Source organism: Cnephaeus nilssonii (assembly GCF_951640355.1).
Source record: "Cnephaeus nilssonii genome assembly, chromosome: 14".
NCBI classification, from domain to species: Eukaryota; Metazoa; Chordata; class Mammalia; order Chiroptera; family Vespertilionidae; genus Cnephaeus; species Cnephaeus nilssonii.
In genome coordinates, this window is record NC_137085.1 from 2,284,184 (window position 1) to 2,311,892 (window position 27,709).

The 27,709-nt window shown below is 66.8% G+C and overlaps 1 protein-coding gene across 1 annotated transcript; it reads right to left on the reverse strand.

The window, feature by feature from the left end:
• ADAMTS13 (ADAM metallopeptidase with thrombospondin type 1 motif 13) lies at positions 1-27,700 on the reverse strand. The gene is given in 32 exon segments (XM_079790013.1): positions 1-420; positions 1,089-1,267; positions 2,260-2,436; positions 2,547-2,693; positions 2,972-3,254; positions 3,741-3,945; positions 5,427-5,609; positions 6,171-6,350; positions 6,449-6,578; positions 8,453-8,573; positions 10,003-10,186; positions 10,544-10,726; positions 11,312-11,441; positions 11,521-11,653; positions 12,444-12,625; positions 13,537-13,617; positions 14,096-14,216; positions 14,530-14,678; positions 15,252-15,378; positions 17,095-17,158; positions 17,257-17,381; positions 17,383-17,409; positions 17,836-17,940; positions 18,678-18,749; positions 18,751-18,844; positions 19,215-19,361; positions 20,969-21,115; positions 21,209-21,333; positions 21,539-21,622; positions 23,895-24,019; positions 26,431-26,497; positions 26,763-27,700. Coding segments are annotated over 32 exon segments (4,830 nt in total). The 5' UTR covers positions 27,333-27,700; the 3' UTR covers positions 1-237.
• Positions 27,701-27,709: the final 9 nt, after the last annotated feature.

Below are 27,709 nucleotides of genomic sequence, written 5' to 3' on the forward strand. Positions count from 1 at the left end.
CGTTCTTTTTATTGGCACCTGACGGGCTGGGCTGCCTTTCCAGGGCGAGCCCCCTAACGCCGTGCCCGTTGGAGGAGGCGCTAACGGTGACGCTGGAGATCGGAGGGGGTTCCGGTTGGGAAGCACTCCGGAGCCGCCGGCAGCCAGCAGCCCATACATGTCAGCTTCCCTCCCGACGCTGCAGGGAGCACCCCTCACTCGCCCAGGGGCACCTGAGGGGCGTGCTGGGGGAGGAAGCTAGGGCGGGGCGGGGCGGGGCGGGGCTCGGGGTTGGAGTGTCCAGTACTGGCCCCGCAGGCGGGCATGGGCTTCCAGGAAGCCCTGGCTGAACTCCAGCTCAGCCTGGCTGCCCTCCGACTCCCAGTAGAGCGCTTGCTGCCCGCGGAACGTCGTCGTTTTCAGACTGTGGATGTCCCGGATCTGGGAGGAGGGCAGCCCCGAAGGGCAGGGCACAGATGAAAACCAGCCAGCATTCAGGGAGCCCTGCTACACAAGGACCTACGCTCAGGTCACGTTTAACCCTCACCCACAGCCCTCGGAGGCAGGCGGGTTACCCACCGGGGCACGGGCCCAGAGGCTCATGCCACTCCCCCGACTCACAGTGAGGGCCCAGAGCCGGCCACTCCTCGGGCTCACAGTGAGGGCACCTGAGCTCATGCCACTCCCTCGGCTCACAGTGAGGGCGCCTGAGCTGGGACTGGGGCCCAGGTCTGCTCTATTCCAGTGAGGGTCAGGCTGCCTCATCCAGAGGAGCTGATACGGGGCAGAGGACACTTCTCCCAAACGCACAAACCTCAAGGGGGGGCTGCCCCTCTCCCGGCTCTAACATTGTGCCTCTGCCCTGGGTTAAGGGGCTGTCCACGTGGGAAGGGCCTTGTCTATTTCTCTCTTGCGGGGCACCATCCACACTTGCTGGTGAGGACGTGGAGGGAGCTTTCTCCCATTCCTTCACTAAGTTTTGAAGGTTTTGGTCTGAAGTAGACTGGGGGGGGGGGTCCTCTTCCCCAGCACCCCGGTCCTCGTCCCCAGGGACAGCTGTCAGACCATAGCAAGAGCCAGCCGTTCCTGTTGCCCGCGTGGGGCCTCACCGAGATGTAGCTGGCATCAGCTCCCTCGGTGCCCATGTCAGCGGCCAGGGCGTGGATGGCGATACGGTCCCACGGAGCCACGTCGATGAAGATGCGGCAGCCCCCCACGTTCCCCCCAGCCGAACTCACCAGGGGGCTGGCAATTTCTCCCCGGGGGCCAAAGAGCTGTGTGTCACATTCTGCGGGGAGAGCGGGGGTGGACTGGGTGTGGCCCAGGATCAGGAGCCCCGGAAAGACCCCGCTGCCAGAGGCCGGGGCCAGAGCAGCTCACGGCTGGCGGGCAGGGAGGGGGACAGTGTGGCGCTGTGGCCCAGGCCAGGACGCCCAGGCAGAAGCCCCCACTGAACCCCACCTCCCACGGTGTGATCCCAGGCCAAGGCTTTACACGCCTGAGCTTCAGCTCCCTCCTCTTTAAAGTGGGGGGGACGACAGTAAACACTGGGCAGAGTGGTTTCAGGAGGACTCAGCACAGTCACACGTGCCAACGTGCTGAACACTGAGCCTGGCACAAGGACAGACTCCAGCTGCAGAGCCTCCTGCCTGCACCTCCTGGGCCTCCCTGGGCCTCCCTGGGCGGGCACCTGCATGTGGGAGGCTTGGCAGTGAGGAGCGGCGAGAGGGAAGGACAGTCGCTATGACCACCGAGCGTGGAGGGCAGGGGAGGCCCCTCAGGTCTCTATGGAGGAAGAAGCCTCTAGCGCCCCACTTCTCACCTGGGGCCTGGCGAGAGGGGGTGGGAGGGCAGGCAGAAACCTCTGGGACTGGCTAGGGAAGTGCCTTCAGCCAGCGTGGGCTGCTGGGAGGGGGCTAGCCCTGACACGGATGGGAAAGCACAGCCCACGGGTGAGGAGGCTTGTGCACAGGACCTGGCAGGGACAGAGGGTCCTAGAGGGTCTTGAAGGGCCCGAGGGCCAGGACAGTAGGGCTCTGGGGGCCTGAGGGACGGGTTGAGGGTGTGGCCGGAGCCCCATCTGCCCATCTCGCTGAAGGGTCACATCCTGAGAATCGTGCTGACCACTCCCGCAGGCTGGCCCTGGCCACGAGGGGGGGCGGGGGGGGTGTCCAGGAAGGTACAGCTCCGTCTGCCTTGCCCGCCGCCCCGCTGGCAGCAGCACAGCCCAGCCAGCCGCTGGGGGGCCGGGGGGGGGGGGGGGCTCTGGCGCCTGCCTACCTCTGTGCACGGCCCCCGCGGCAGGCCGGCTGGAGTAGCGCAGCACCACTCCGCCTCCCGGCCGCACACGGCGCTGAGTCACCACCAGGGTGTTGGCCTTGGAACTGAAGGTCAGACCCGACAGCTTCCTGCACGCCCTCCTCCACATGAGCCTGCCCCAGAGCAGCAGCATCTCCCCTGGAAGCGGCGGGCAGTGAGGCCGGCCCCCCTCCACCTCCCCCACCCCCCTCCCCGTCCAGGTTGGCAGCAGTCCCTGGGGCGCAGGAGCTCTCGTGGCCTGGACCTACCGGCGCTGCAGTTGAGGGAGCTCTCCAGGACTTGGAGGGTCAGCACCTCCCCCAGGGGCCGCCCGATGGCCACTGCACAGTCAGCCGGCCCGGCGCCTCGCAAGTCGATGGCTCCTGTGGGCTCGAGGTGCTGCCGGCCACAGGGACCTGGACAGGGAGCAGGAGACAGAGCTTCCGGGTGGGGCATTCCCAGGGGGCAGGGCTGGGGTGTGTGTGTGGGGGAAGGGCTGATGCCCTCCTAGGCCTAGCCGGAAGCCCCCTCAGGTGAGGGGTGGGGGCTGCAGGGGCCGGATGTCACCCTCCGGGGCGCAGAGCCATTCCGGGATGCTCTGAGAGGCGGGCCGTGTGGAAAGTGGTCCCGGCTTTGCACCCTCTGCACCCCTCCTGCGGCCAGCTGCCCAGACAGCAAGGAGGAAGGGACATACCGGCCCCCCGAGGGCTGTCCTGGGAGAGGAGGCGGGCCCGGGGCTGGGCCCACTCCGGGGAAGCGGCGGCAGGGCCGGCCGTGGTCTGTGCTGGAGCGGCGGCTTCCTCGCGGGGCGCCAGGCTGGGCGTCCCCTGCCCTGCGCAGGGCCCGGCCCAGCAGCCCCGCACCGTCGCGGGCTTGGGCAGGTGCTGGCAGAAGTGGGCTGGCACGGGCCCCGGGGCCTCGGGTCCCAGGCAGGTGTCGTGCCGGTGCTGGACGCCATCCCCGCACGAGACCGAGCACTGCAGGGAAGAGGGGAGGAGCTAGGCTGACCCTCCCGAGGGGCACGAGGGCAGGTGACGGGCCAGGCATGACCTAGTCTTCGCACAGCACTAGGCGGTACCTGTCTCCGTCCCACAGCGGGACACTGAGGCCCAGTGGCTGCCGTGCAGGTCACCGGGAGGAGGACAGGGATCCAAGCTCACGGCCCCACCTGTCACCCTCGAGGCCTCTGCGTCTCCAGGCCCTAGAGCCAGGATCAGGAGACATGGCTGCCCGCCCCCCGGTCTGTCCCTGCAGCCGTCCGCCCTGCCCTCCTGCCCGGCACTGCCCTCCTGAGCCCCCTCCCCGGCCGATGCCCCTGGCCCTCTGACCGGGCGGGAGGCAGCTCTCCGCTTTGCCTCTTCTCTACACCGGGAGCGAGCCCCGGAGGCCCAGCCCTATTCACCGCTGTCTCCCGGTGCCTGGTGAGGTGCCGGACACACTCCCCGCCCCAGCCGCGGCCTCACCTGCGTCCAGGTGCTGAGGTGCCACCGGTAAGCGCAGTCGGCGACGACGCAGGGGATGCTGGCCTGCGGCCGCACCAGAGCCGCACAGGCCGCCCCGTCCACCTCCGTGTCCCGGCCTCGGTCCAGCTGCACGCAGGCTATGGCGCGGGGGGCGGTGCCGAGGCCACAGCTGGCTGAGCATGGGCCCCGGGACGTGACTTTCCACCTGCAGGAAAGAGGCCCCGGATGGCACGGCCAGGACAGGGCCCAGGCCCCAGCGGGGGGCGTGCAGGAGGCAGCTGATGGATGTTCCCCTCCCTCTCTCCCCCTCTCCCTCTCCAAACAATAAAAGGATATCTTAAAAAAGAGCAATTTAGCAAAGCTGAGAATCGTGGGTGGGGTGCGTGTGCCATTCTGCACCAGTGCTCAGGGAGGCCCCCACCTCCTGTTGGTTGTTGAGTCGAGCCTGAGTGAAGGGATAGCCCTGAGTCAGGCATCCCTGGAATGTTCTAGAACATCAAGGAGGCCAGCGTGGCCACAGCGACATGCAAGGGGAGCCAGACCTCAAGTGTGTGCCATTCCCATAAGTCCCAGCTCACCTGCACCTCTAAATGTGACGTGGAAAACAGTGGGGTACAAGGACAGTGACATCAGCACAAGCAATGACGTCAACAGACACTTTGGTAGGAACGTGAAAGGGGTCCCCGCGCCGCCCGTTTAAGACAACTTGACATGGGATGGGAGTGGGGGAGGGGAGCCAGCAGGATGTGGCAGGAAGCCTCCCCGTGGGTCCAACAGATGCCAGACTCGTGGAGGTGATGAGGGGCCGCCGGGAGGAACTCAAGCTCGCTGGTTAGCAATTTGGAAAAATAAAGCTTGCTCCCGACTTCTCAACTTACCCCGATAAACCACAGAGGAGTTCAAGGGTTTACGTGTAAGGGTCTCACCATAAGGTGTGTTTCTTTAGAAACAAGAGGTGGGGGGAGCACAGGGCACCACGAGGACAGCTACTAACCCTGTCCCCTTTCTCTACGACACGGGAAGCATCTCATCATTAAAATGCACAAGTGCGCCCGGCCGGTGGGGCTCAGGGGTTGAGCCTCGACCTACAAACCAGGAGATCAGGGTTCGATCCCCGGTCAGGGCGCATGCCCGGGGTGCAGGTTGATCCCCAGTGCGGGCGTGCAGGAGGCAGCCGATCAATGAGTCTCTCATCGCTGATGTTTCTCTCGCTCCCCCTCCCTTCCTCTCTGCAATCGGTAAAAGTCTATTTAAAATGAAGTAAAACGCACAAGTGCGATGAGGGACCACAGGCACTGTGGACGAGGCGGCGAGTGTGTGCTCTTACCGCGGCCCAGCCTGGTCTTGGAGCCCCCCCCACCCCCACCCCCACCCCCGGCCTGAGCACCCTCTGCCCTGTGTGACTGGTGCTCGGCTCCCACGGGGACCACCTCAGGCTCCACCCATCTGCCCCCTCACCCAGTGAAGGTCGGCCCAGCGCCACCCACACCCACCCCGTTAGAACCCACAGCGCGGCCTGTGCACGGCTGGACGCCACCTCTGGCACCTGGCGCAGCCTGCCGGGTGGTCCCGCTTCCTGAGGACTGTCCTGAGCCACGGAGCCATCCCTCCGTCCCCATGGCCCCTGGCCTGGCGCCCGCACCCCGGGCGCTCAGGCCACCGGCTGGACACCCCAGGGCTGCTGACCTGGGCGGGCAGGGCTGCGGGCTGCAGGCCTCCAGCTGCTCTGGCCGAGGCAGCCCCTGGCACTGGGCGTCCGGCAGGATCTCCTGGTCCTCATCCTGCCCGTGGGCCCGGGCACAATACAGGATCCTCCGCGCCACCCCACCCCCACAGCTCACGCTGCAGGCCGCCAGCTTGTACCGCCACCTGGGGCAGAGCGGGGTCAGGGGAGGACCCCGAGCAGCCCGGGGTCCCCTCGTTGCCCCACCAGGAAGGGCCTGCAGAGGCGCTCTCTCCGGAGGGTCACCCTACGTCTCCACTGAGGGGCTGGCACAGCGGACGGAACGTCAGAAGAACCCATTTTAGCAGGGGTAGAGGAGGACAGAAAACAGATGTGTCCACAGGCGGTGGGAGGGGGCAGGGCACCCCGGGTCCTGCCAAGATGTCTGTGTCCAAAGGGAATCCCAGCCTCCCCTCCGCCTTGGCCACGTGGCACCGTCACCACCCGTCACAGCCGTCCCGTCTGACTAGTCGCCCGCGGCCCGGGCCCAGCCTCTGCTTCGGGAAGGCAGAGATGCTGTCTGCCGGGCTCACTGCGGGGACCCCTCGTGCCACAGCGGTGCCTGGCGCAGCGGGGGCTCAGTGAGGAGCAGGCGGTGACGAAATGAGCCACCCACGTGTGCCCACCGCGCCCGGATCCGTGCATGCGCTGTACCCACAGCCCCATGAAGCCCCTCGGACCACCTGCCTCCTTGGGAAGGGGCGCACCTGGCGGGGCAGGGCTCCGGGCTGCACTCCCCGAGGCGGCTGGGCCGGGGCGCTGGCCAGCACTTGGAGTGAGGCAGGGGGACGGAGCGTCCACGGTCCAGCCTCACACAGCGCACGGCCAGCGGCACCTGCCCACCCCCACAGGTCACTGGGCACGGCGCCAAGGCGCGGGTCTCCCACCTGCAGGGAGGAAAAGCCGGAGCTCCACAGGAGGCCACAGCCCGGGGTAAGAGGGGGAGCAGGCTGCTGCCCCGCGCACAGGCCCCCTCCCCACTCACCAAGCCGGGCACGGGGCAGCCTGGCAGACCTCCCGCCGGCTCCCCGGCTTGCTCTCCGGGTCACACAGCTCCTCCTGGACAGCTGTCCCCAGGGCGGAGTCCACGCACACGAAGCGCAGCTCCATCTGGCCTGCAGGAAGGAAGAGGGGCCCCGGGCCCAGGAGGAGGCTCAGCCAGGACCACAGGAGCCAGCTCTCGGAAGAGCTCGAGCAGAGGGCTCGCTCTGCCACTTACCAGCTGTGACCTTGGACAAACGACCCAGCCTCTCCGAGCCTCAGGGTTTTCATATGCTGATGGCTAACTTGCAGGGGTATGTATAAAGACTATGAGGGGGAGTTACAAAGTGCCTGGCACATAGTAGGTTTACTGAGAGGCAGTATGAGAACTGCTCTACAAACACCCCTTACTGTGTTCGTCATAAACACATCGGGAACTTCCTCAAAAGAAACCTCTGGCTCCGTTCTGAGCGAGCGGAGGCTGTACTGAGAACTGAGGTTGTACTGAACGGGTGAGGTTGTATTGAGCACCAAGGTTGTACTGAGAGCTGAGGTTGTACTGAGCGCCGAGGTTGTACTGAGCGCCGAGGTTGTACTGAGCGCTGAGGTTGTACTGAGCGCTGAGGTTGTACTGAGCGAGCGGAGGTTGTACTGAGCGCCAAGGCTGTACTGAACAAGCGGAGGTTGTACTGAGCGCCGAGGCTGTACTGAGCGGGTGAGGTTGTACTGAGCGAGCGGAGGCTGTACTGAGCGCCGAGGCTGTACTGAGCGAGCGGAGGCTGTACTGAGCGCCGAGGCTGTACGGAGCGAGCGGAGGTTGTACTGAGCGCCGAGGCTGTACTGAGCAAGCGGAGGTTGTACTGAGCGCCGAGGCTGTACTGAGCGGGTGAGGTTGTACTGAGCGCCGAGGCTGTACTGAGCGAGCGGAGGTTGTACTGAGCGCCGAGGCTGTACTGAGCGAGCGGAGGTTGTACTGAGCGCCGAGGCTGTACTGAGCGAGCGGAGGTTGTACTGAGCGCCGAGGCTGTACTGAGCGCCGAGGCTGTACTGAGCGAGCGGAGGCTGTACTGAGCGCCGAGGCTGTACTGAGCAAGCGGAGGTTGTACTGAGCGCCAAGGCTGTACTGAGCGCCGAGGCTGTACTGAGCGAGCGGAGGCTGTACTGAGCGCCGAGGCTGTACTGAGCAAGCGGAGGTTGTACTGAGCACCAAGGCTGTACTGAGCAAGCGGAGGCTGTACTGAGCGCCGAGGCTGTACTGAGCGGGTGAGGTTGTACTGAGCGAGCGGAGGCTGTACTGAGCGCCAAGGCTGTACTGAGCGAGCGGAGGCTGTACTGAGCGCCAAGGCTGTACTGAGCGCCGAGGCTGTACTGAGCGCCGAGGTTGTACTGAGCGAGCGGAGGCTGTACTGAGCACCGAGGTTGTACTGAGCGCCGAGGCTGTACTGAGCGCCGAGGTTGTACTGAGCGCCGAGGTTGTACTGAGCGCCGAGGTTGTACTGAGTGCCGAGGCTGTACTGAGCGCCGAGGTTGTACTGAGCGCCGAGGCTGTACTGAGCGCCGAGGCTGTACTGAGCGCCGAGGTTGTACTGAGCGCCGAGGCTGTACTGAGCGAGCGGAGGCTGTACTGAGCGCCGAGGCTGTACTGAGCGAGCGGAGGCTGTACTGAGCGCCGAGGTTGTACTGAGCGGGTGAGAGCTGAAGGCCACTGTCTATCTCTCATTTGTCCCTCTGGTTTGGCACCAGGAGCTCAGAGCTAAATGTGGGGCCCGCAGCCTGTCTGGGCCTAAGAAACATGCTCTTGGTGCCGATACGTCTTACTATCTTTTCTATCTCTTGGACAATCATTGAACTCTCACAGGGCTGTCTGCACTTTGCCCCAATCTCCTCGTACACTGGCACTTTCTCGCGTGGCTGGAATTTTCTGGAAGCCACCAAATGCGTTTTAGAACTAAGCCAGATGCAGGCAGGCAAGAGCTAGCGAATGAGCTTGGGTGTTCAGGGGCCTCACCTCTGCCACAGGAGATGGAGCAGGGCCCCGCCAGGGGCGTCCACACGTGGGCAGCACGAGCCCCCAGCCTGGGGCCGCCCGGTGCAGATGCAGCCTCCTCCCCCTGAGGCTGGGGATCCAGCTGCAGGGGGCAAGCACCAAGCTGATGGGTCTGGGCACCCCACCTATGACCTCCACGCCCACCCGCCCCAATCCCTCAGGAGAAAGAGGTGGTCACCAGCACCCAGGCGCTGTCCTCCCCTGCCCCCTGCTGACCCGCCCCAGGGAGACCTGCTTCCAGGCCCCCAGCGATGCTGATGTGTCACCACACCCCGCCTTGGCCTCTGCATCCGCGTGAGCTCACTGTGGGCGGGGCTGAGCAAGAGGATTTGCGGCCACTGGCCTACAGCCCCCGGCCGCAGGGAGCAGCCCCCAGCCACAGTGAGCAGCCCCCGGCCGCAGTGAGCAGCCCCCAGGCGCAGTGAGCAGCCCCCGGCCGCAGTGAGCAGCCCCAGGAGCAGTGAGCAGCCCCCAGGAGCAGTGAGCAGCCCCCGGCCGCAGTGAGCAGCCCCCGGCCGCAGTGAGCAGCCCCCAGGAGCAGTGAGCAGCCCCCGGCCGCAGTGAGCAGCCCCCGGCCGCAGTGAGCAGCCCCCAGGCGCAGTGAGCAGCCCCCGGCCGCAGTGAGCAGCCCCAGGAGCAGTGAGCAGCCCCCAGGAGCAGTGAGCAGCCCCCGGCCGCAGTGAGCAGCCCCCGGCCGCAGTGAGCAGCCCCAGGAGCAGTGAGCAGCCTCCGGCCGCAGTGAGCAGCCCCAGGAGCAGTGAGCAGCCCCCAGGAGCAGCGAGCAGCCCCCAGCGCAGTGAGCAGCCCCCGGCCGCAGTGAGCAGCCCCCAGGAGCAGTGAGCAGCCCCCGGGCGCAGTGAGCAGCCCCAGGCGCAGTGAACAGCCCCAGGCGCAGTGAGCAGCCCCCGGCCGCAGTGAGCAGCCCCAGGAGCAGTGAGCAGCCTCCGGCCGCAGTGAGCAGCCCCAGGAGCAGTGAGCAGCCCCCAGGAGCAGCGAGCAGCCCCCAGCTCAGTGAGCAGCCCCCGGCCGCAGTGAGCAGCCCCCAGGAGCAGTGAGCAGCCCCCGGGCGCAGTGAGCAGCCCCAGGCGCAGTGAACAGCCCCAGGCGCAGTGAGCAGCCCCCGGGCACAGTGAGCAGCCCCAGGCGCAGTGAGCAGCCCCTGGGCACAGTGAGCAGCCCCACCCGGGAGCGGACGGGGTTGGCCAGCACCTTTGTGTGAAAGCAGCCGCACCAGCCTTGGGTCCCGGACGCTGGGGGAGCCTGGCAGCCTTCCTCTGTGCAGCACCCTAACAGGGCCTGGTCCCCTCAGCACAATTGCCCGGGAGGGGGCTTCCCAGGGGAGGGGGCCCGGAGCTGTTCTAAGCGTATCTCGGGCCGGGCTCCGGCAGAGGCAGCCCTGAAGGGCAGTCCTCTCACTCGGGCCGGGAGGCCAACGGTAACCAGGGCTCCCCATTCTCCCAGTCCGACAAGCACCCCAGAACCCCAGCCACCCCCAAGCCCAGGACACTCACAGGGCCCCAGCCCGGAGGACAGGCCCCCTCCACGCAGGGCTCGAGGGCAGCAGGCGTCTGGTCTTCGGAGCAGGGCCCGGCGGTCACGGGCGCCTCCAGGCTGTCTGTCCCCGGCACGCACGTGACATTCTGTGCAGCCAGGTCCGCTCCACAGGCCACTGAGCACGCGTCCGACACCCCCGACCTGGCAGCACAGGACAGCCATCAGGCCCTGCCCCGCCATCGGCCGTCGGTGCAGCCTGGCCACGGGGCAGGGAGGACCTGCTCCCCAAATCCCAAGAACCCAAAGAGGGACCCCACAAAGAAGCAGCCTGGCCTCTCCCTGAAGGGCTGGCCGCCGGCTGCGGGCACTGCGCTGGGCCCAGGTCTCCGGGGCAGGGATCTGGAGTTGGCACCCCTAAGTCTGGGCCGCCACCGCCCGTCACCGTCACCGGGAGGGCGGCGCCTGGCCAGGGGCCCTGGGAAGGGGCATTGAGAGGGGCGGGCTCAGCGCAGGGACAAGCCCTGGCGGGGGAACCTGCCCCCCCCCCCCCGCGCTCACCTGGGGGGGCAGGGCTGGGAGCGGCAGGTTTCCACCACCGCGGGCTTCGGGGCCAGCGCTCCGCACCGGGCAGGGGGCAGCGTCCTCAGGCGGGGGCCCTGGGCCTGCACGCAGCGCACCGCCCGCTCCCGCAGGCCTGTCCCGCAGGAGGCGCTGCAGGGGCTGAAGTCTCCAGCGGCCCAGCTGAGGAGGAGAGCGACAGAGTAAGGCCCCTGCCGGTTCCGGGTTGGCTGGGGCGGCGGGGGAAGGCGGGGGGGGGGGGGGGGGGGGAGGGGAGCAGGCAGATCTGTCCAGCTGACGCTCTGCCCTGGTCTGGGCTGGGCCCGTGTCCCTTCAGGGACCCAGACACGGCACAGGGACAGCCAGCCCGCCCAGCTCTCCAGGTCCCCACCTGCACCTGAGTCTGAGGACTCCTGCACCCAGGAGGGACCGCCTTGCCTCTAGCGTCACGCTCCCACCAGCCACACCTGCCTGGGCCCGCGACGGCGACGGCGACGGCGACGGCCGGGTACTTTCCATCAGCCGCTCCGTGGCTGCCTCAAGTCTCCCCGCCCGCCCAGGTAGGTGATCACCCCCATGTCAGTGACCTCCTGCGCTGACAGGTGCACCAGGGTGGGTCCCCGACGCCTGTCCACCTGCGGCTCCGTGTCCTCTCCTGCAGCGTGGGGACGCCCCAGGGCTACGCGAGAGCACGCACAGAAGCACCCCTGCCCCGCCCAGGCGGCGTGGGCCCACGACCCAGGGGAGAGCCCCACAGGCGGCACTCACTACGGGGGGCAGGGCCCGGGGGTGCAGGGCTCTGGCCAGGCCGCCGGCTGCGGGCTCCCTGCGCACTGGGCAGCCTCCACCCGCTGGTTCCTGGCCTGGTCCAGACAGCTGTAGGTCACCCACCGCAGGCCTGGCAGGAAAGCGGGAGGCTAGGCCACCTCCCGGCAGGGGGCAAGCCAGGCTGGGGCCCGCCCTGCCCCGGGCCTCACCTGCCCCACAGCTCACCGAGCAGGACCCCCGCGTGGCAGCCCACGCCCAGGCCCGCAGCTTTGGCTGGAAGTAGGTGAAGGTGATGCGCGGGCGGGTGGCATTGCCATACTCCTCGCCATAGCGCCGGTACACCTGCAGGAGGCAGGCGCACAGGCCTCATCCAGGGGCTCCCTGGCGGTCGCTGCCACCGCCACCTCCCTGGAGGCCCTACATTCTCTCGCTCAGCAAGCAACCACTGAGGTGGCCCACGCCAGGGTCTGGGGACGGCACAGCGGGGGACCCTGTCCCGGCCTCCAGGAGCTCAAGGCGGGTGGGGTGGTGACTGACAATCCTAAAGCGCCCAGTGGGGGCAGGACAGCAGCCTCAAAGGGGTCGCAGGCTCTAGGTGGAGCAGGGGTGGGGGTGGGAGACAGGGCCTCCGACAGAGGGGAGCCAGCACGGGCCTGGGGTGAGATCAGAAGCGATGAGACCCGAGGGGGCGGCTGGAAGGGGCGGGTCGCTCCTTAAACAGGCTTTGACCCCAGGAGGCAGGGCTGCGATCCCATTCCACAGGGGAGGAGACGGAGCCTCAGATCTCAGCACTGGCCAGGCCAGCCTCCCCCACTGTCTCGCTCCTCCACCTCCTGGGCCAGGCCTGACGGCAGAGCCCCTCAGCCCCCGGGACGCCCAGGAGGAAGCCCAGGCTCCTCCCATGGCCAGGAAGCCCCTCGAGGTCTGCCCTGCCCTCTAGCCTTCTTGCCTGGGGGTCCCCTTCCTTCAGCCCCCTCATCACCCCTCCTGTGCTCGCAGGTTCCCTTGAGACACTGCCCGCGTGGCTGGCCTGGGCACCAGCTCCTCCAGGCCCAGCCCTGCCACCCTCCAGGGCAGCCCCTGGGCCTGCTGGGCTCTTCGGCCACCCCTCAGCTCCAGGGGTGCCGGTCACCTGGATCTCCACGTCCTCCTGGGTGGGCCCCGGGATGGAGAGCTCCTCCAGGCGGGGCAGCCGGTCCTCGGTGAGCGTCACCCGGTACTCAATGCGGCTGTCCTCCAGCGGGGAGGGGTGGCTGGTGCTGGGCGAGATGCTGAAATTCCCTGCCACCACGTAGCGCCCGCGGATCCTCACCGCTGGGGGAGCGAGGCCTGTCAGCACATCAGCGCCCCCCCACACCCACCTAGGAGGGGCACCACCCTCTCACGGAAGAGGCCCTGGCTTAAGGAATGGGCCAACAGGCTGCGTCTCCGTGGCCACACCTGTGACGTCCTCCTCCGGGTCCCAGCCCCAGGAGCGGGTCCCCACATCTCTGCAGGCCCTCCTCAAGGCGCACACGGGGCTGCCCCAGGCTTCCTCGCAATGGCACCTCCGCGCCTCCCCCAGAACCCGGGGAGCGCCGGGCCTGCTCCCCACCAAGCACCCCCACACAAGCTCTGCAGGCAGGCTCAGGAGCTCAGGGACCCTGGGAGGCCCCCAATCTGGGTTCAAAGGTCAGGTGTGGGCTACCCTGGACACAAAGCCCCAGGGAGACTGGGGAGTGAAGAGTTGGCCTCGCCCAATGACAGGGAGGGGACCTAGTCAGCCGGGGGAGTGTTTAAGGAGGGGCCTGGCCAACCAGGAAGACCAAACATGTGGTTCCGGGGCCTTGGGGTCACAGGGCATGAGCCAGCCTGGAGACTGAGACCATTCATGTGAGCGCTCCATCGATCAATCAGTCAATAACCGATCGGGCCTACGTAACGAAGCCCCAGGAGGAACGGGCAGTGAGCCTGGGTGAGCCCCCCGGGTTGGCAAAGCTCCATGCCCATCCCGCTGGGTGCTGGCCAGGAGCCCCGCCTCTGCCCTGGGCGTCTCCTCCTGTCCTCCCGCTTCCCCACCGAAACCGGAACAGCTGAGGCTGGGGGTCCTAGGGAGCTGTCCAACCTGACGGTGGTTTGGGGAACCCCCGACCTTCAAGTTGGCGTCAGCAGTGCGGGCCTCCTGGGGACCACGCCCTCCACCTTCGAGGTCTGGCCAACTCTGCGGGCGCCCTCCGCCCACTCACCCAGGTGTGTGAAGAGCGGCCTGTGGTTGGCGACGTGCACGCTGGTCAGGTTGGGCGTCAGCGTCAGGAACGTGACGTACTCTGGGAGGGAGCGAGGGCTGAGGCCACCGCCCGCACCACAGGCGAGGGGGCGGGTGTCGGTGCCAAGCAAAGGCTCAACAGCGCCAGCCCCCCCGGACGCCGCCTCAGGCAGCCGCGCCTCCACGGGGCAGCCAGGCCGTGGAGGGCCACCTGGGGGGAGGGGGCTGCCCCGGCGGGGGGCGGGGGGTGGGAGCTGCCGGAGGGAGGTGGGGTCCAGTCCTCCACTGACCCTCTAAGCAATGGCTTTGCAAACCACCTGACCTCTTTTATAAACAGGTCAGGGCCAGGGTTCCCGGGTACAGCCCCCCGATGGGACTCCGTGGGCCGGAGGCCAGCCCACAGCGGACCCCAGCGTCCGGCAGAGTGGGCGGCGGAGGCTGAGGCCGCTAGGAGGCTCCCCACCCTGCCTGCCCGGCCTGGGCAGGGGGCGCCGAGGCTCTGGGCTGCAGGCTTCTGGGGGCGAGGGGGCGGCCCCTACCTCGGGCTCTTCCGCCCGCGAAGGAGCCGCTGTGCGGGCTGCACGTGCTGTTGTCCCCTCCGCACACCTGGCACACGTCTGGCACCCGCCGGGACTCCATCCTGCCGTCACAGCCGAACGTCTGTGCAAAGGGGATGGCGGGGGAGTCCGGGCTGCAGCCCCCTGGCTCTCAGTCACATGACAAACGGGGCCGCGTACAGAGCACTGAGCCCCTTCAGGAGACAAGCTTAGATGGTCCCCCCACATCGCAGCACAGCCCTTAGCCCTGCTGACCCCGAGGTCGGCCCGTGGCCCCCCCTCACCCCGCGAGACCGCGCTGCCTCAGGGACCAGCGCCCGTGGCCTCGCCCGGGAGGGAGCCCCGTGTCTCGGCTTTGCTGGGACAGGCCTTGGGGCCACAGGGACGGAGAGGCGCCGCTGCCCGCACACGCCTACCCTGCAGCTGCCCAGCACGCACAGGCTGAGGGCCCCGTCCTCCCGCGGGCCGCCTGGCACACAGCGGGTGCCATCCCGGAAACTGTCCCCACGCCTCATGATGAAGCTCTCGCCAACGGCCCGGCACATGTGTCTGCACAGAGCGTCCCCTGGGGAGGCAGAGGGACAGGAACACTGGCGCAGGGGCAGGGCAGGGGTGGGACAGGGCAGGGGCAGGGGCAGGGTAAGGGCAGGGGCAGAGGGACAGGAACACTGGAGCAGGGGCAGGGCAGGGGCAGGGTAGGGGCGGGGCAGGGGCAGGGGCAGGGGCAGGGGCAGGGCAGGGGCAGGGTAGGGGGCAGGGGTAGGGGCTGGGGCAGGGCGGGGCAGGGCGGGTGACCACCCAGGAAGCAGGCTCCAGGCCCTCGCCCTGCCAGCCGCGCCGCTTCACCCCCTGCTCTTGGGCCAGAGTCTGTTCCTCCCCAGGCGGCAGCGCGACCAGGAGGTGACACGTGCTGCTGAGCCCTGAGCCCCGCCCTCTGCTCACTGTCCTCCCAGCAGCCGAGCCGCTCTCCTCCCCGCACAGCCGGAACCGGGACCCCAGGAGACGCGCTCCCAGGGCCGAGCCAGGACGCTCCCGCCCACTGGCTGAGGCACCGCCTGTGCCCACCGCCCGCCGCAGGGGAGCCATGGTGGCCGCGGTTCCCCGCCCACACCGCTCGCCGGGCAGCCCCGGGCCCCACCTTGACTGTGAGGCACCGCTGGGCCCCAATGGTAGGAGGAGGCATGGCCTGGGGAGAGGCCCAGAGGCCGCCCCTCGGTCTCCGCACACTGCTCGGCCATGAACGCCAGCTGGGTGTTCTCGCAGGCCTGCCAGACAGGGCAGGGTCAGGCACGGGGGCTGGGTGGGGGCTCGGGCAGGGGCCCTAGGTCAGGGGGCCTAGGGCAGAGGGCCTAGGGCAGGGGACCCTTGCACCTGGGGACAGCAAGGACCCTGAGGGTGAGGGCCCTGAGGGGGGTCTGAGCCTGGCTCCCGGCTGCACCTGTTCCCTGCCAATGGGGTGACAGGAGCTTTTTCTGCTGATGGGAATTCCAGGAGCACCTGGGAGGCCACGGGCAGAGGGAAGCGGGGCAAAGATCACCGCTCAGGCCAGGCCCCAGAGCTCAGAGGTCAGGGCTGGCTCTCACAGTGCCGCCTCTGGAGGCAGGCGTCCGAGAAGGCCCGGCGAGGCTTCACCAAGGCCTGCGCGGGAGGCGTCGGAGAGAAAAGGCTCGAGTGGACCGGCGGGCGGAGTGGACCGGCGGGCGGAGTGGACCGGCTGGCGGAGTGGACCGGCTGGCGGAGTGGACCGGCTGAGCGGGATGCCGCCCTCGGCTGCCCGCACACCCCCTCCCCCACCCGGGGCCCAGGCCAGGGCTCCCTGCAGGTCTGGCCCCAGTGGCCCCCGGGAGAGGGGGGAGGGCAGCTCTCACACGTGCAGACCTTAACATCAAAGGGATCCGTCCCCGCTCACACCCACTGTGATGGCCGTGACCAACACATGGGCCGTCCGCCCTGGCCGGTGGCTCGGTGGGCTGGAGTGCCATTCCACACACCGATAGGTGGGGGGCGAGTCCCCTCAGGGCACATGCCTTGGTTTCGGGTTCAACCCCCCAGTCGGGGCGTGTACGGGAGGCAACCGATCAATGTTTCTCTCACATCCATGATTCTCTCTCCTCTCTTCCTTCCTCTCTCTCTCAAATCAATAAAAACGTACCCTCCAGCGAGGATTAAAAACTAAAAGCAGACCTGGACGGTCGGTGCCGGGAGCGCGTGGAGGAACTGGAGCCCCCGCACCGGCCGTGGGGACCAGCAGGGCCACTGCTGGGGGGCAGAGTGGAGCCCCCTCACAGACCCGGCACGTCCACGTCCACGTCTGTAACCCCGAAGGCGCGGGCCCCCGGGTCAGGCCGGGCCGCGTGCGCGGAGGCTCACAGCAGCCAAAGGCCGGAAGCAGCCGCATGTCCATCCCAGGACGAAGGAGGGACAAGGGGCCATCACACGTGGGACACACAGGCCCGCGGCCCCTGCTCCGTGTGAGCCCTGAAAACACGCAGCCGAGCGAGAGGCCGCCGCCGCTCCCCGTGCGGGGCCCAGACAGGCAACCCCCAGAGCGGGCCTGGGCCCGGGGCTCAGGGGAGGGTGGGGTGACGCTGGGTGACGGAGCGCCTGGGGGCTACACACACTGTGACTGTGCCCGACGCCAAGGGCTGCCTGTGGATTCACCTGCGCCCGTAGCTCAGCGCCCCCGGCTCCCAGGCTGACCGCAGCTGCGGAGGGCGGGCGGGCGTTCTCACTGCGGACCCCGGGCGCCCAGGGCGACGCTGGGCAGCGGGACAGCCGTGTGCACGCGGTGGCCCGGGGAGCAGCAGGGGCACCCCCTCAGCGGGCCCAGGGCGCCTCTCCCCTCCCGCGCCTCGGCGCTGCTGAAGCCTTTGCCGTCCCCTCGGCATTTCCGCTGCGAACCGCCCTCTGCAGCCGCCGCCCCCCCCCGTGGGCCCCCCCCCCGTGCCCCCACCCCGTGGCCCTGCCGGGAAGCGGCCCACCTGGGTGTTGCACATCTCGGCCTGGAGGTCCGCACCGGTGCAAGCACGCCCCCCAAAGGCAGGTCTGAAAACGCCCGGAGACAGTGGTGAGAGGTGACCCCCCAGACCCCACCCAGGGCAAGTGCAGCCCCCGCCCCCCCCAGTCCCCTTCCACCCCCGCACCTGGGGTTGTTGCACTGCCGCCTCCTGGTGACCACGCCTCCTCCGCAGGAGCGGGAGCAAGGACTGGGGGGACCCCAAGCTGACCAGTGCCCGTGCACTGCCCCCATGGGGGCCAGCTCCGCCAGGGGCGCGGCAGTGACCCTTGGAACACCACTGCAAGGGGCGACAGCCAATCTCCGTCCCCACGGGCACCACCCCCACCCCACAGGCACCCCCACAGGCACCACCCCACCCACACCCCCCACCCCCACAGGCACCACCCCTCGGGCACCACATCCATCCCCACCCCCACGGGCACCACCCACACCCACACCCACACCCACGGGCACCACCCCCTCCCCCACCCCACGGGCACCAAGGACAGTTCCAGGGCCCTCGCCCTGGCTCACTGTGTCCTCCTGCCCCAGGAATAAGAGCTACCAGGCTGCAGGTGGCCTGCGCCAGCATGTGTGAGCACATCCACACTCACACTCACACGCACGCACACACTCCCACGCATGCACACACTCATGCTCACACACACTCACACACGCACACACACACTCACACGCTCCCGCACTCCCCCGCTCCTGCTCTGACCTTCTGGGGGCCGCACTCTGTCCCGTCCAGGAGCGGGAAGAGCAGACGGCTGCAGCTGCTGAGGTCCAGGGGGTCTGTGTGGCAGGAGAGTGCCTGGCACGCGTCCTGAGAGACAGGAGGCCACCACAGGGCCCCGGGGCCCGTCAGGTCCGGGCCCGCCCGGGCTGCGGGCAGTGACAGCCACACGCTCGGTGGCCCTGGCGGCGGGAGCGGGGGGGGGGGGGGGGGGGGGGGGGGGGGGGGAGGGGGGGGGGGCTGACTTGTCCATCAGGACCAGGGACAGTGGCCCGTGAAAATGTTTCCATTTCGTTTAAAATCAGAAGAAAATCACAAACTCTCAGGTCAGAGACAATGTCCTGTGTGTAACGGGACACACCGGTACTTATGCCACCGCGTGATGCCCGCACGCTTTCTAGCGCTGAGACACGTCCTTAGTATTTCCTATGGAGGAGGCCACCCAGGCCCAGGTGCCTGGGCCCACGGCGTCAGCGCAGCGGGAGGAAGTCTGTCTGGGGAGCCCGCCCCTGCGCCCCGCCTCCTGCCACCCCCGTGGGGCTCGGCGGGACCCCTCCTCTGCAGGCCCTCCAGGCCCACGGGGGCTGGCAGCCCTGGGTACCTGCCCGCTTAGGACCCAAGTCCATGGGCTCAGGGCCCGGCAGGGCCGGCTCTGCACCCTGGTGGGGCCCGTCACAACGCAAAGGTGGCGTCCCTTGCCCCCAAATTACGACCGTCTGGTGCTGGGCGCCCACAGCGCACACAGGGGCCTGAGCCCGCGGAGGGAGCTGCTGGGAGTGGGCGGGGGCGCCCCCCGGGGGAGGCGGGGGCCAGCGCCTGCCACTCACCGTGTCCTCCGGGGTGAAGGTGCAGGCCACCGCGGAGGGGCCGAAGGCCACCCGGCACTGCTCGTCCGCGCCCGTAGTAGAGACCTGGGTGGGCCTGGGGAGGGGCGCCCCCGCAGGCCCGGGACTGCGGACCCGGCGGGTCCCACACGCAGCGCGCCCGTCCTGCGCTGTGACAAGGCCCCGGCTCAGGCCCCGGGTGGGGCGGGACGGAGGGGTGGGCTCGGGTGGGGGGGATAGGCGTTCTCAGCCCGTGCTCCCCACCAGGAGCGGAGGGGGGCTGGGACAAGGCTCAGCTGTGAGCGCCGGAGCAGAGGGAGGGGGGTTAGGGGGAGGGGCAGGCGCGGGGGGGGGGCGGGGGGCAGGGGGGGTCAGAAGCAGGGCGGCAGGTGGAGGTTGGACTCAGGGAGGGGAGGGGACCGAGAGGTGGGTACGCACAGGGACAGGGGCGATGGGGGGGAACTCAGGGGTCGGCACAGGCACGGGGTGGCATGGAGGGGTGGGTGCAGGGAGGTGGCGGAGGATGGCGGGATGCGCTACCTGAGCAGGTGCAGCAGCTGCCGGCGGCTGCAGGGGGACCACGCGAGGCCCCCTCGGGCGGGCGCGGCGCCGTCAGTCCCCATCACGTGGCCGCTGGGCCCGCACCCGCTCCCGCTCCCGGGCGCGCCATCGTGCTCCAGGCCGAAGCTGCGAGGAGGCGGGCGCTGAGAGCGGCCTGGCGGGCGGGTCCCCTCCTACCCCGTAGGGCCCCTTGGCCCTGCCACCAGCTAACCCCGCAGGTAAGCGAGTCCCGTGGCCGCCCTGACGGTCTGCGGCCTCTGACCAGCCCTCCCTCTCCCTCTCCCAGCGCCAGGCCATGTTTCCAAGGCTCTTCCCTCCAAACAAGGGGGGGGACGGTGATGGGGAAGGAGCAGGTGAAGATGCAGAGGCGGAACTGCTGTGTGTGTGTTGGGGGGGGGGGGGTACCAGCTCCAGCCCTCCGGGGGCCTGGGTGGGTTCAGAAGCCCTCAGAGGGGCTGAAGGGGACGGGGGGGGGGGGGGGGGGGCAAGGAAGATAGAGAATGGAGACTCATCTTTGACGGCAGGAGTCTCAGCACTAGCTGAACTGTACAGCGAGCGAGCGCTCCTTTCCTAACGGAAGGACTGAAACTCACGAGGAAAGACCCGCTCAGGTCGGGGATGTAGGGAGGAGCAGAGATGTGCCCACAAGACGCATAATGTTCACAAGCAGGTGGCCCTGGAAACCACCCGAATACCCAGCCGGGGGCTAATTACGTAAGTGATGGCGCACACAAAGGACATTTAAAAGGCCTGGGAGCCCTGACCGGTGTGGCTCCGTGGATAGAGCGTCAGCCTGCGGACTGAAGGGTCCCGGGTTTGATTCCGGTCAGGGGCATGTACCTTGGTTTCGGGCACATCCCCAGTGGGGGGTGTGCAGGAGGCAGCGGATCGATGTTTCTAACTCTCTATCCCTCTCCCTTCCTCTCTGTAAAAAATCAATAAAATATATTTTTAAAATATATTAAAAAATAAAAGGCCTGGAGGAACGTGTGGGAGAAATATGTTGTTGCATAAAAAGTAGAGAACAGCTGTTTCGGTGGCTCCATGGGTTGGAGCGTCGTCCTGCACACCAAGGGTTTGGGTTCGATTCCCGGTCAGGGCCCACACTTAGGTTGCAGGTTCAGCACCCAGTTGAGGCGTGTACAGGAGGCAACCGATGGATGCTTCTCTCTCACATCAATGTTTCTCTCTGTCTCTCTCTCTCCCTTCCTCTCTGTCTAAAATATTAATAAGAACATATCTTCAGGTGCGGATTAAAGAAGAGAAGCAGGTAACAAACCAATAAGCAGTATAATCCTAATTTTGCAAATAAAAAACTGTGTGTAAATTAAAGACTGAAGTGAAATATTAACTATGAACAGACGCTCTCTCTAGGTGGTGGGAGGTGGGGTAATTTTTGCAGCTTAGTTTTTCTTTACCTGAATTTCCTATAAACCTCAGTTTCTAATTGCTGTTTATTTCGCTTGTGTTTTTTTTTTATTTCCTTTAGTTATTCAGTAATCATGAAGTATCAAATTTCCCAGCCCTTGCCCCACCCTCCCTGGTCCACGGGGTCAAGGGCACAGGCTCCTTCCCACGTCCAGGGCCCCTGCCAGCCTCCACCTCCCCTCCTGGGGGCCCGGGTCAGCTCCTTGGCCTGAGCGTGGGGGCTGCTGTGGGGCTCGGCTAATCAGGAGGAGCAGGCAGGGCTGAGATGGAAGGTTCTAGAAAGCAGGTGGCTTGTGGCGTCATACCTGTGCCCGATCTCGTGGGCAATGGTGACCCCCAGGTCGAAGCCAGTATCTTCGGCGATGAGGCAGCTCCACGCGGAGGAGCAGGCGCCCCCCAGCTGGGTGACCCCCCGAACCTGCCGGTTGCCATCCGGCAGCTCCAGGTCAAACCTCGGGAATAGGAGAGACAGGTGGGGCTCAGGGGCTCTGCACACCCGCTGAGGTGCCCGCCCGCCCGCCCGCCCGCACGCAGAGCTCGGCTACCTGGTGACGTAGAGGACCAGGTCGGCGTGCGCGGGGTCCGCGTCACCCGGGGGGTTGACTGTCCTGCTCCACTCGCAGACGCTCAGCAGCGATGCGGTGATGTTGGCTGTGATCTGTGGGGCGTCCTGGGGAGCAGTGGGGGAGCCCGCATTTCTGGACCCACCCAGCAAGCATCGCAGCCCTCAAGACCCTGTCACTGTCCCCTCGGCTCAGGTGCGGGCGTGCTGGGACCGGGCGGGTGGCCTGGACGCCCTGCAGCACCCAGGCGCCGGGCACCAGGAGGGGGTGGGGAGGGCAGAGACGGGGTTGCAGACCTGGGCCAGCACCCACCTGCGGCCGCGTCAGGATGACCATCCTCACCAGGTGCACTCGGAACTGGGCCCCCAGGGACGGGTCCCTCAGCAGTTCCGACGCCTGTGGAGGGGCAGACGGAGAGTCCACGTGGGTGGGGGAGCCGGCCCCCAGCGGCTGCTGACTTCCTGGGCCCCCAGCGACAGGCCTGGGGAGGGTGCTCCTCAGCGTGTGAGTGGGGGCACCCCGAGTGCTGGGCCTTGGGCTGGGGGGCAGCCAGGGAGGCAGGCAGCCGTGATCTGGACCCCCCACCCCCGCCCCCTTGCTCAAGGCTCAGGAAGAACAACCGACAGAGGGAAAAACTTGAAGCAACAGGATTCGGGAAATTGTCATTAGTCTTGGCCAGTGGTCGGCAAACTCATTAGTCACCAGAGCCAAATATCAACAGGACAACGACTGAAATTTCTTTTGAGAGCCAAATTTTTTAAACTTAAACTTCTTCTAACGCCACTTCTTCAACATAGACTCGCCCAGGCCCCCGTGGTATTTTGTGGAAGAGCCACACTCAAGGGGCCAAAGAGCCGCATGTGGCTCGCGAGCCGCGGTTTGCCAACCACGGGTCTAGTACATTCCATCCAAACACCGCTCTGTCCCAGCCGATTCACTGCCCTTCCTCATCCTCGCTCACCTTCCGGAAACAGCTCCCCCCACGTCCGCCTGCCTGACCTGCCCATGCCCAGGAGGTGGCATGATGCCCCCGAGAGCCCTTCCCTGCCCCCCCCGGGGAAGGCCCCCGGGTCCCTGCTCCCTCCACACGCCTGTCAGGATGCTGACCCTGGTTGACTTGTACTTGGTTCTTTGCGCCAGCGTGTCCGCTGAGGCGTGGCTGTCCCTGGCCTCGGCTGACCCGCGTCTGATCCGGGCTCCTGGCTTCTACCTGTTAGCTAACCTCGGAGCCTCGGTTTCCTCATCTGTCCGATGGAGCTAACCCTCCGTGGCCGCTGCTGGGCGTGGGCACAGTGCAGCGGGCACAGGTGCGGGCCCCAGGATGGCGGAGGCCACTACCACGACCACCCTCTGGGCAGAGCCTGCCTGGCACCCACCACCCCGCTGCCCTCGGTCCTCGTAAAACGCGGGACTGACCCGGGAGCTGGGCTCGCTGACCACGTCTCCGCAGGTGAGAAGTGGGAGGCGCCCAAACACAGCTCCCAAGGGACCGACAGGAATTGTGCGGCTCACTCTAGCCAGGAGCTGAGTCTGCAGGGGCCCAGCCCCGGGGGCGGGGGGGGGGGGCACGGCCTGAGACGGGGAGGCATACCTGAGGCTGGGGACCAAGTGGTGCCAAGTGCCCCACACTCTAGGGCAGTGATGGGCAACCTTTTGAGCTTGGTGTGTCAAACTTCGCCAAAAAACTGAGCATAACTCGGGTAGTGTGTCACTTTGAGGAAAAAACTAATTCCAAGACTCTAGTCGCAAATGTTTCATCCTCAGGAGCAGCAAATGTTTCATCCTCGGCATGCGGCCGCGTGTCATCAGAAATGGCTACGCGTGTCAGTGCTGACACGCGTGTCATAGGTTCGCCATCACTGCCCTACGGGGCAACTTACAGGGGCAGCGCCAGCCAGCACCTCGCGCCCCTCCCCCTCCGCAGCAGGCCTGGGCTCAGGCGCCAGGGAGATGCGTTTCCTTAATGTCCCTGAGCTTTAGCCAGAGCTGCTTTCACTGTGAGTGTGACCGGGTAGGTTTCGATCGCGTCTAACTGCACTCCGCGCGCCTGCGTGCTGAAGGCGATGTGATGGCCTCGGCCCAGAGCACAGCCCTGTGTGTCTGTGTGAGCCCCCACGGGCACCGGGTGCAGACTGCCCCGCACTGAGATGTGACCCGGGCACTGCCTCTCGCTGCCTCGTGTCCCGGAGGTGGTGGCTTGTGGGGGTCCCACCTCTTGCCCCACCTTCTCGCTGGAAGCCAAGTGGAGGGGAGGCCGGCAGAGAGGGGGTGCCTACAGGAAAGGAACTGGGAGAGGCCGCGGTGGGGGCACCCGCTGGTTGTCAGACAGCACTGGCCGAGGCTCCCATAGATCTGGGCAAAAGGCCAAACTTGAGGGTCCCCCGGGCAAAGGGACCCGAGGAGCAGGAGGCTGTGGGTACACTAGAGAGCGGCGAGGGGTGCCCGGGCGAGAGGGGAGGAAAGAGGAGACACCCCTCTCCCTACCCAGGGTCCTGAGCCCCAATGTGACCCCAGCTCAGACTTTCACCAGAGTTCAGTTCAGATCTCAAACCAGCAGAGGAGCCGGCCCACGGACGCGCCTCAGCCCCGCCTGGGACAGTGTCCCGAGGCTCCGAGACCCGGGGGGCATGCAGAGCCCCACGCCCGCGGCTGGCGCCGGAGCACGCACCATGTTGAGGTTTGTCAGCACGTAGCGCTCCGTGTCCTCCTGGTGGGCCTGGTGCACGTCGGGGCCCGCGGCCACCAGCAGCTCCAGGTGCAGGACACGCCCCTCGGCAGCGCGGCTCCGGAGGCCTGGCAGGGAGGAGCAGGCAGGGCTGAGATGGAAGGTTCTAGAAAGCAGGTGGCTAGTGGCGTTAGCCGCCTGATTAGCGGTCCTGACAGCGCTCCCGGTGCCGCCGGCCAGGCCTCCCTGTCACCTGTGCTCCCGGGCTTGGAGACCCGCAGGGTCCTGCCTCTGGCACCTGCACTTGGGGAGTGGGCAGGCCCGGGCCAGCTTCCTCAGGGGAGGGGGGCGTGAGAGCACCTGCCTGCTGGGCACGGTGACAGCCCCGTGCCCTCCCCTCACAGCCCTGCCCGGCCTCCGGGAGCCGCCCTGGCCTCAGGCACCCCGGAACAGGTGGAGGATGGTGTGTCCTCTGACCCCTCAGGGGCTGAGAGGTCCCAGGCTCTCGCGTGGCGGATGCTGTGGCTGTCAGAGCCGTGGCGCCCGGGCAGCCGGCGGGAGAGAAGCTGCTGGGCCGCAGGACAGATCAAGGGCGGGCGGAGCCCAAGGGCGGAGGTCCCATAGCAACCGCACGTTTCGGGGCCTGGGGAGCAGCGTGGGGCCCGGGCAGGAGCCAGTGTATGGCCTTTATGTCCTTTTGGTCCCCCCAAAACCCCACACTGGACACACAGTGGAGAACACGGCCACCAAGCAAAGCCCAGGACACAGCCCCACGGGTCCTCCAGAACCAGAGGTCTCCCCAGTGCCCCCCTCCCACCGCCCCCAGCATACCCCAGGCCCCGGCCAGTGTGTCTCTGACCACAGGGAAGTCCCTACAATGGGGCACCCCTAATTCTCTCCCGTGACCACTAGCCCCCCGGCCTCCAGTCCCCACCAGACTTTGGATCCAAGTCACCAGGACCTCCTCAGGCCGGAGCGGCCCGGAGGGCCCAGGCCAGCCCTCGAGGGAGGGGGAGGCTGGGCTGGGCTGGGGCCAGCGCCTGCCTGCTTCTCACAGAGGCACAAATATTTACATCCACGGCCCGAGGCCACGAGGGTTCCTGGAAGGCAGTCAGCTCCAGGGAGGCCCAGGGGCGGAAGGGGCAGCCAATGAGTGACTGCGCCCGAGACACTGAGCAGAACCCGGGGTCAGAGCCCGCTCCGTCCAGAGCGCCCAGACCAGCTTCTGTGGGCTTCACAGGAAGTAACGGAGCTCATTAACGGGCCATGCTGCGGCTCTGCCTCCTCCAGCAGGGCCCCCAAATCCCAGCCCCCCAACTCAATGGTGATTCCAAAACCCCAGCCCCCCAACTCAATGGAAATACCAAAATCCCAGCCCCCCAGCTCAATGGTGATTCCAAAACCCCAGCCCCCCAACTCAGTGGTGATTCCAAAACCCCAGCCCCCCAACTTAATGGAGACACCAAAATCCCAGCCCCTCAACTCAATGGTGATTCCAAAACCCCAGCCCCCCCAAGTCAATGGTGAGATACCAAAATCCCAGCCCCCCAACTCAATGGAGATACCAAAACCCCAGCCCCCCAACTCAATGGAGATACCAAAATCCCAGTCCCCAACTCAATGGAGATACCAAAATCCCAGCCCCCCAACTCAATGGAGATACCAAAATCCCAGCCCCCCAACTCAATGGAGATACCAAAATCCCAGCCCCCCAACTCAATGGAGATACCAAAATCCCTGCCCCCAACTCAATGGAGATACCAAAACCCCAGCCCCCCAACTCAATGGTGAGATACCAAAACCCCAGCCCCCCAACTCAATGGAGATACCAAAATCCCAGCCCCCCAACTCAATGGAGATACCAAACTCCCAGCCCCCCAACTCAATGGTGAGATACCAAAATCCCAGCCCCCCAACTCAATGGTGATTCCAAAATCCCAGCCCCCCAACTCAATGGAGATACCAAAATCCCTGCCCCCAACTCAATGGAGATACCAAACTCCCAGCCCCCCAACTCAATGGTGAGATACCAAAACCCCAGCCCCCCAACTCAATGGAGATGCCAAAATCCCAGCCCCCCAACTCAATGGAGATACCAAAATCCCAGCCCCCCAACTCAATGGAGATACCAAAATCCCAGCCCCCCAACTCAATGGAGATACCAAAACCCCAGCCCCCCAACTCAATGGAGATACCAAAACCCCAGCCCCCCAACTCAATGGAGATACCAAAATCCCAGCCCCCCAACTCAATGGAGATACCAAAATCCCTGCCCCTCAACTCAATGGAGATACCAAACTCCCAGCCCCCCAACTCAATGGAGACACCAAAATCCCAGCCCCCCAACTCAATGGAGATACCAAAATCCCAGCCCCCCAACTCAATGGAGACACCAAAATCCCAGCCCCCCAACTCAATGGAGATACCAAAATCCCAGCCCTCCTGCCCGAATGTGAGATACAAACATCCCCCCCCCCAATAGTGAGACACCCGCAGGCTCTGGGAACTCCCCTCGCCAGGGCAGCGCCAGGACGAGTACCTCGGAAGGCAGCATCAGGGCCTGAGGAGGAAGTCACCTCCTGGGGCTCGGAAGCCTGAAGCAGTCCCTGCAGGAGAGGAAGGACGGTGAGGGGAGCGAGACCCCAGGGAGTGGGCGGGGCCAACGCAAGACCGAGGGAGGGGACCTGGGCACGCGTGGGGCACCTTCTCCAGGGAGCACCCGCCATCCTCGGAAACCCGGGCGCAGATCTACCCAGCGCGAGCCCAGAAGCTGAGAGAACACCCCACTCTGCCAAGGCAGCCACCTCCTCCCAGGGCCCCCCGCCAGCGCCCTGGAAGCCCCGGTCCCCGGGCTCCTGCCCCTTCACCCACCTGGACACCGGGGAGGCCCCAGCAGCCCAGGAGGAGGCACGCAGAGGTGAGGACTCCCCACGCGCAGGGCCCCGGGGGGCGAAGCTCCCTCATCCTCAGCAAAGCCAGCTGCCGGGCAGAGATGTCGGGATCTGGTCGGTGAGGAATGTGACAGACCCGCTGGGCGGCTGGGCGCTGGGCGGGGCCCTCAGGCTGTTTACTCTTGGGAGCTTCCTCCCAGGGCAGGGGCCGTGGGGTGGGCAGCCAGTCCAGGGCGCCTCCTGCTGCAACCTGGGCCTGGGTCAGAGCCCCCACCCGGCCCTGCACCCTGGGCTGGCGCTGGACCCAGGTGCCCAGACCCGAGGAGGGAGCGCCGGCAGGGGTCTGCGCTGTGGCCACGGACAGTCTGCGGGGACTGGGCAGGGGCTCGCACTCCTCTCCGTGACCTGGCCCTGTCCTCTCCTCCCTCTCCCTTCCTCCCCCGGTGCAGACTCCAGGCCCTCGCAAACACTCCTGCAAACCCTCTGCCTCCTCCCAGCTGCCCCCTGTGGGCTGCACAGACGGACAGTCCCGGAGCCGGGCGGGTGGCATCACAGACTCGGGCCGTCCACGCCCCTGCCCGGCAGGCTCTCCGTCCCTCTCCGAAGCACTGTCTCACTCCCTCACACCCCCTCCAACGCGGCGGCTGGTGAACCGGCCTCCGTGAGTTTCCGCCTGCGCGGCCCCCTCTCCTCGGCCTGGGCCTCGGGGGCCAGGGAGGACGCCCCTGCTTCCGCTGTGGCCAAACCGCTTTCCTTGCTCAGGGTCAGAGCGGCATGGCGGCCCGAGGCTCCCCGGCCCCAGCTGCTTCCCGCTTTGTCTTTCACAGGCATCCCACCCCCATTAACGTGGGCACCCCAACTCTCTGTGACTGATTCCTGGAGACACATGGCCCCAAGCCCAGCATCCTCCTGGCCTGGTCTCTGCTT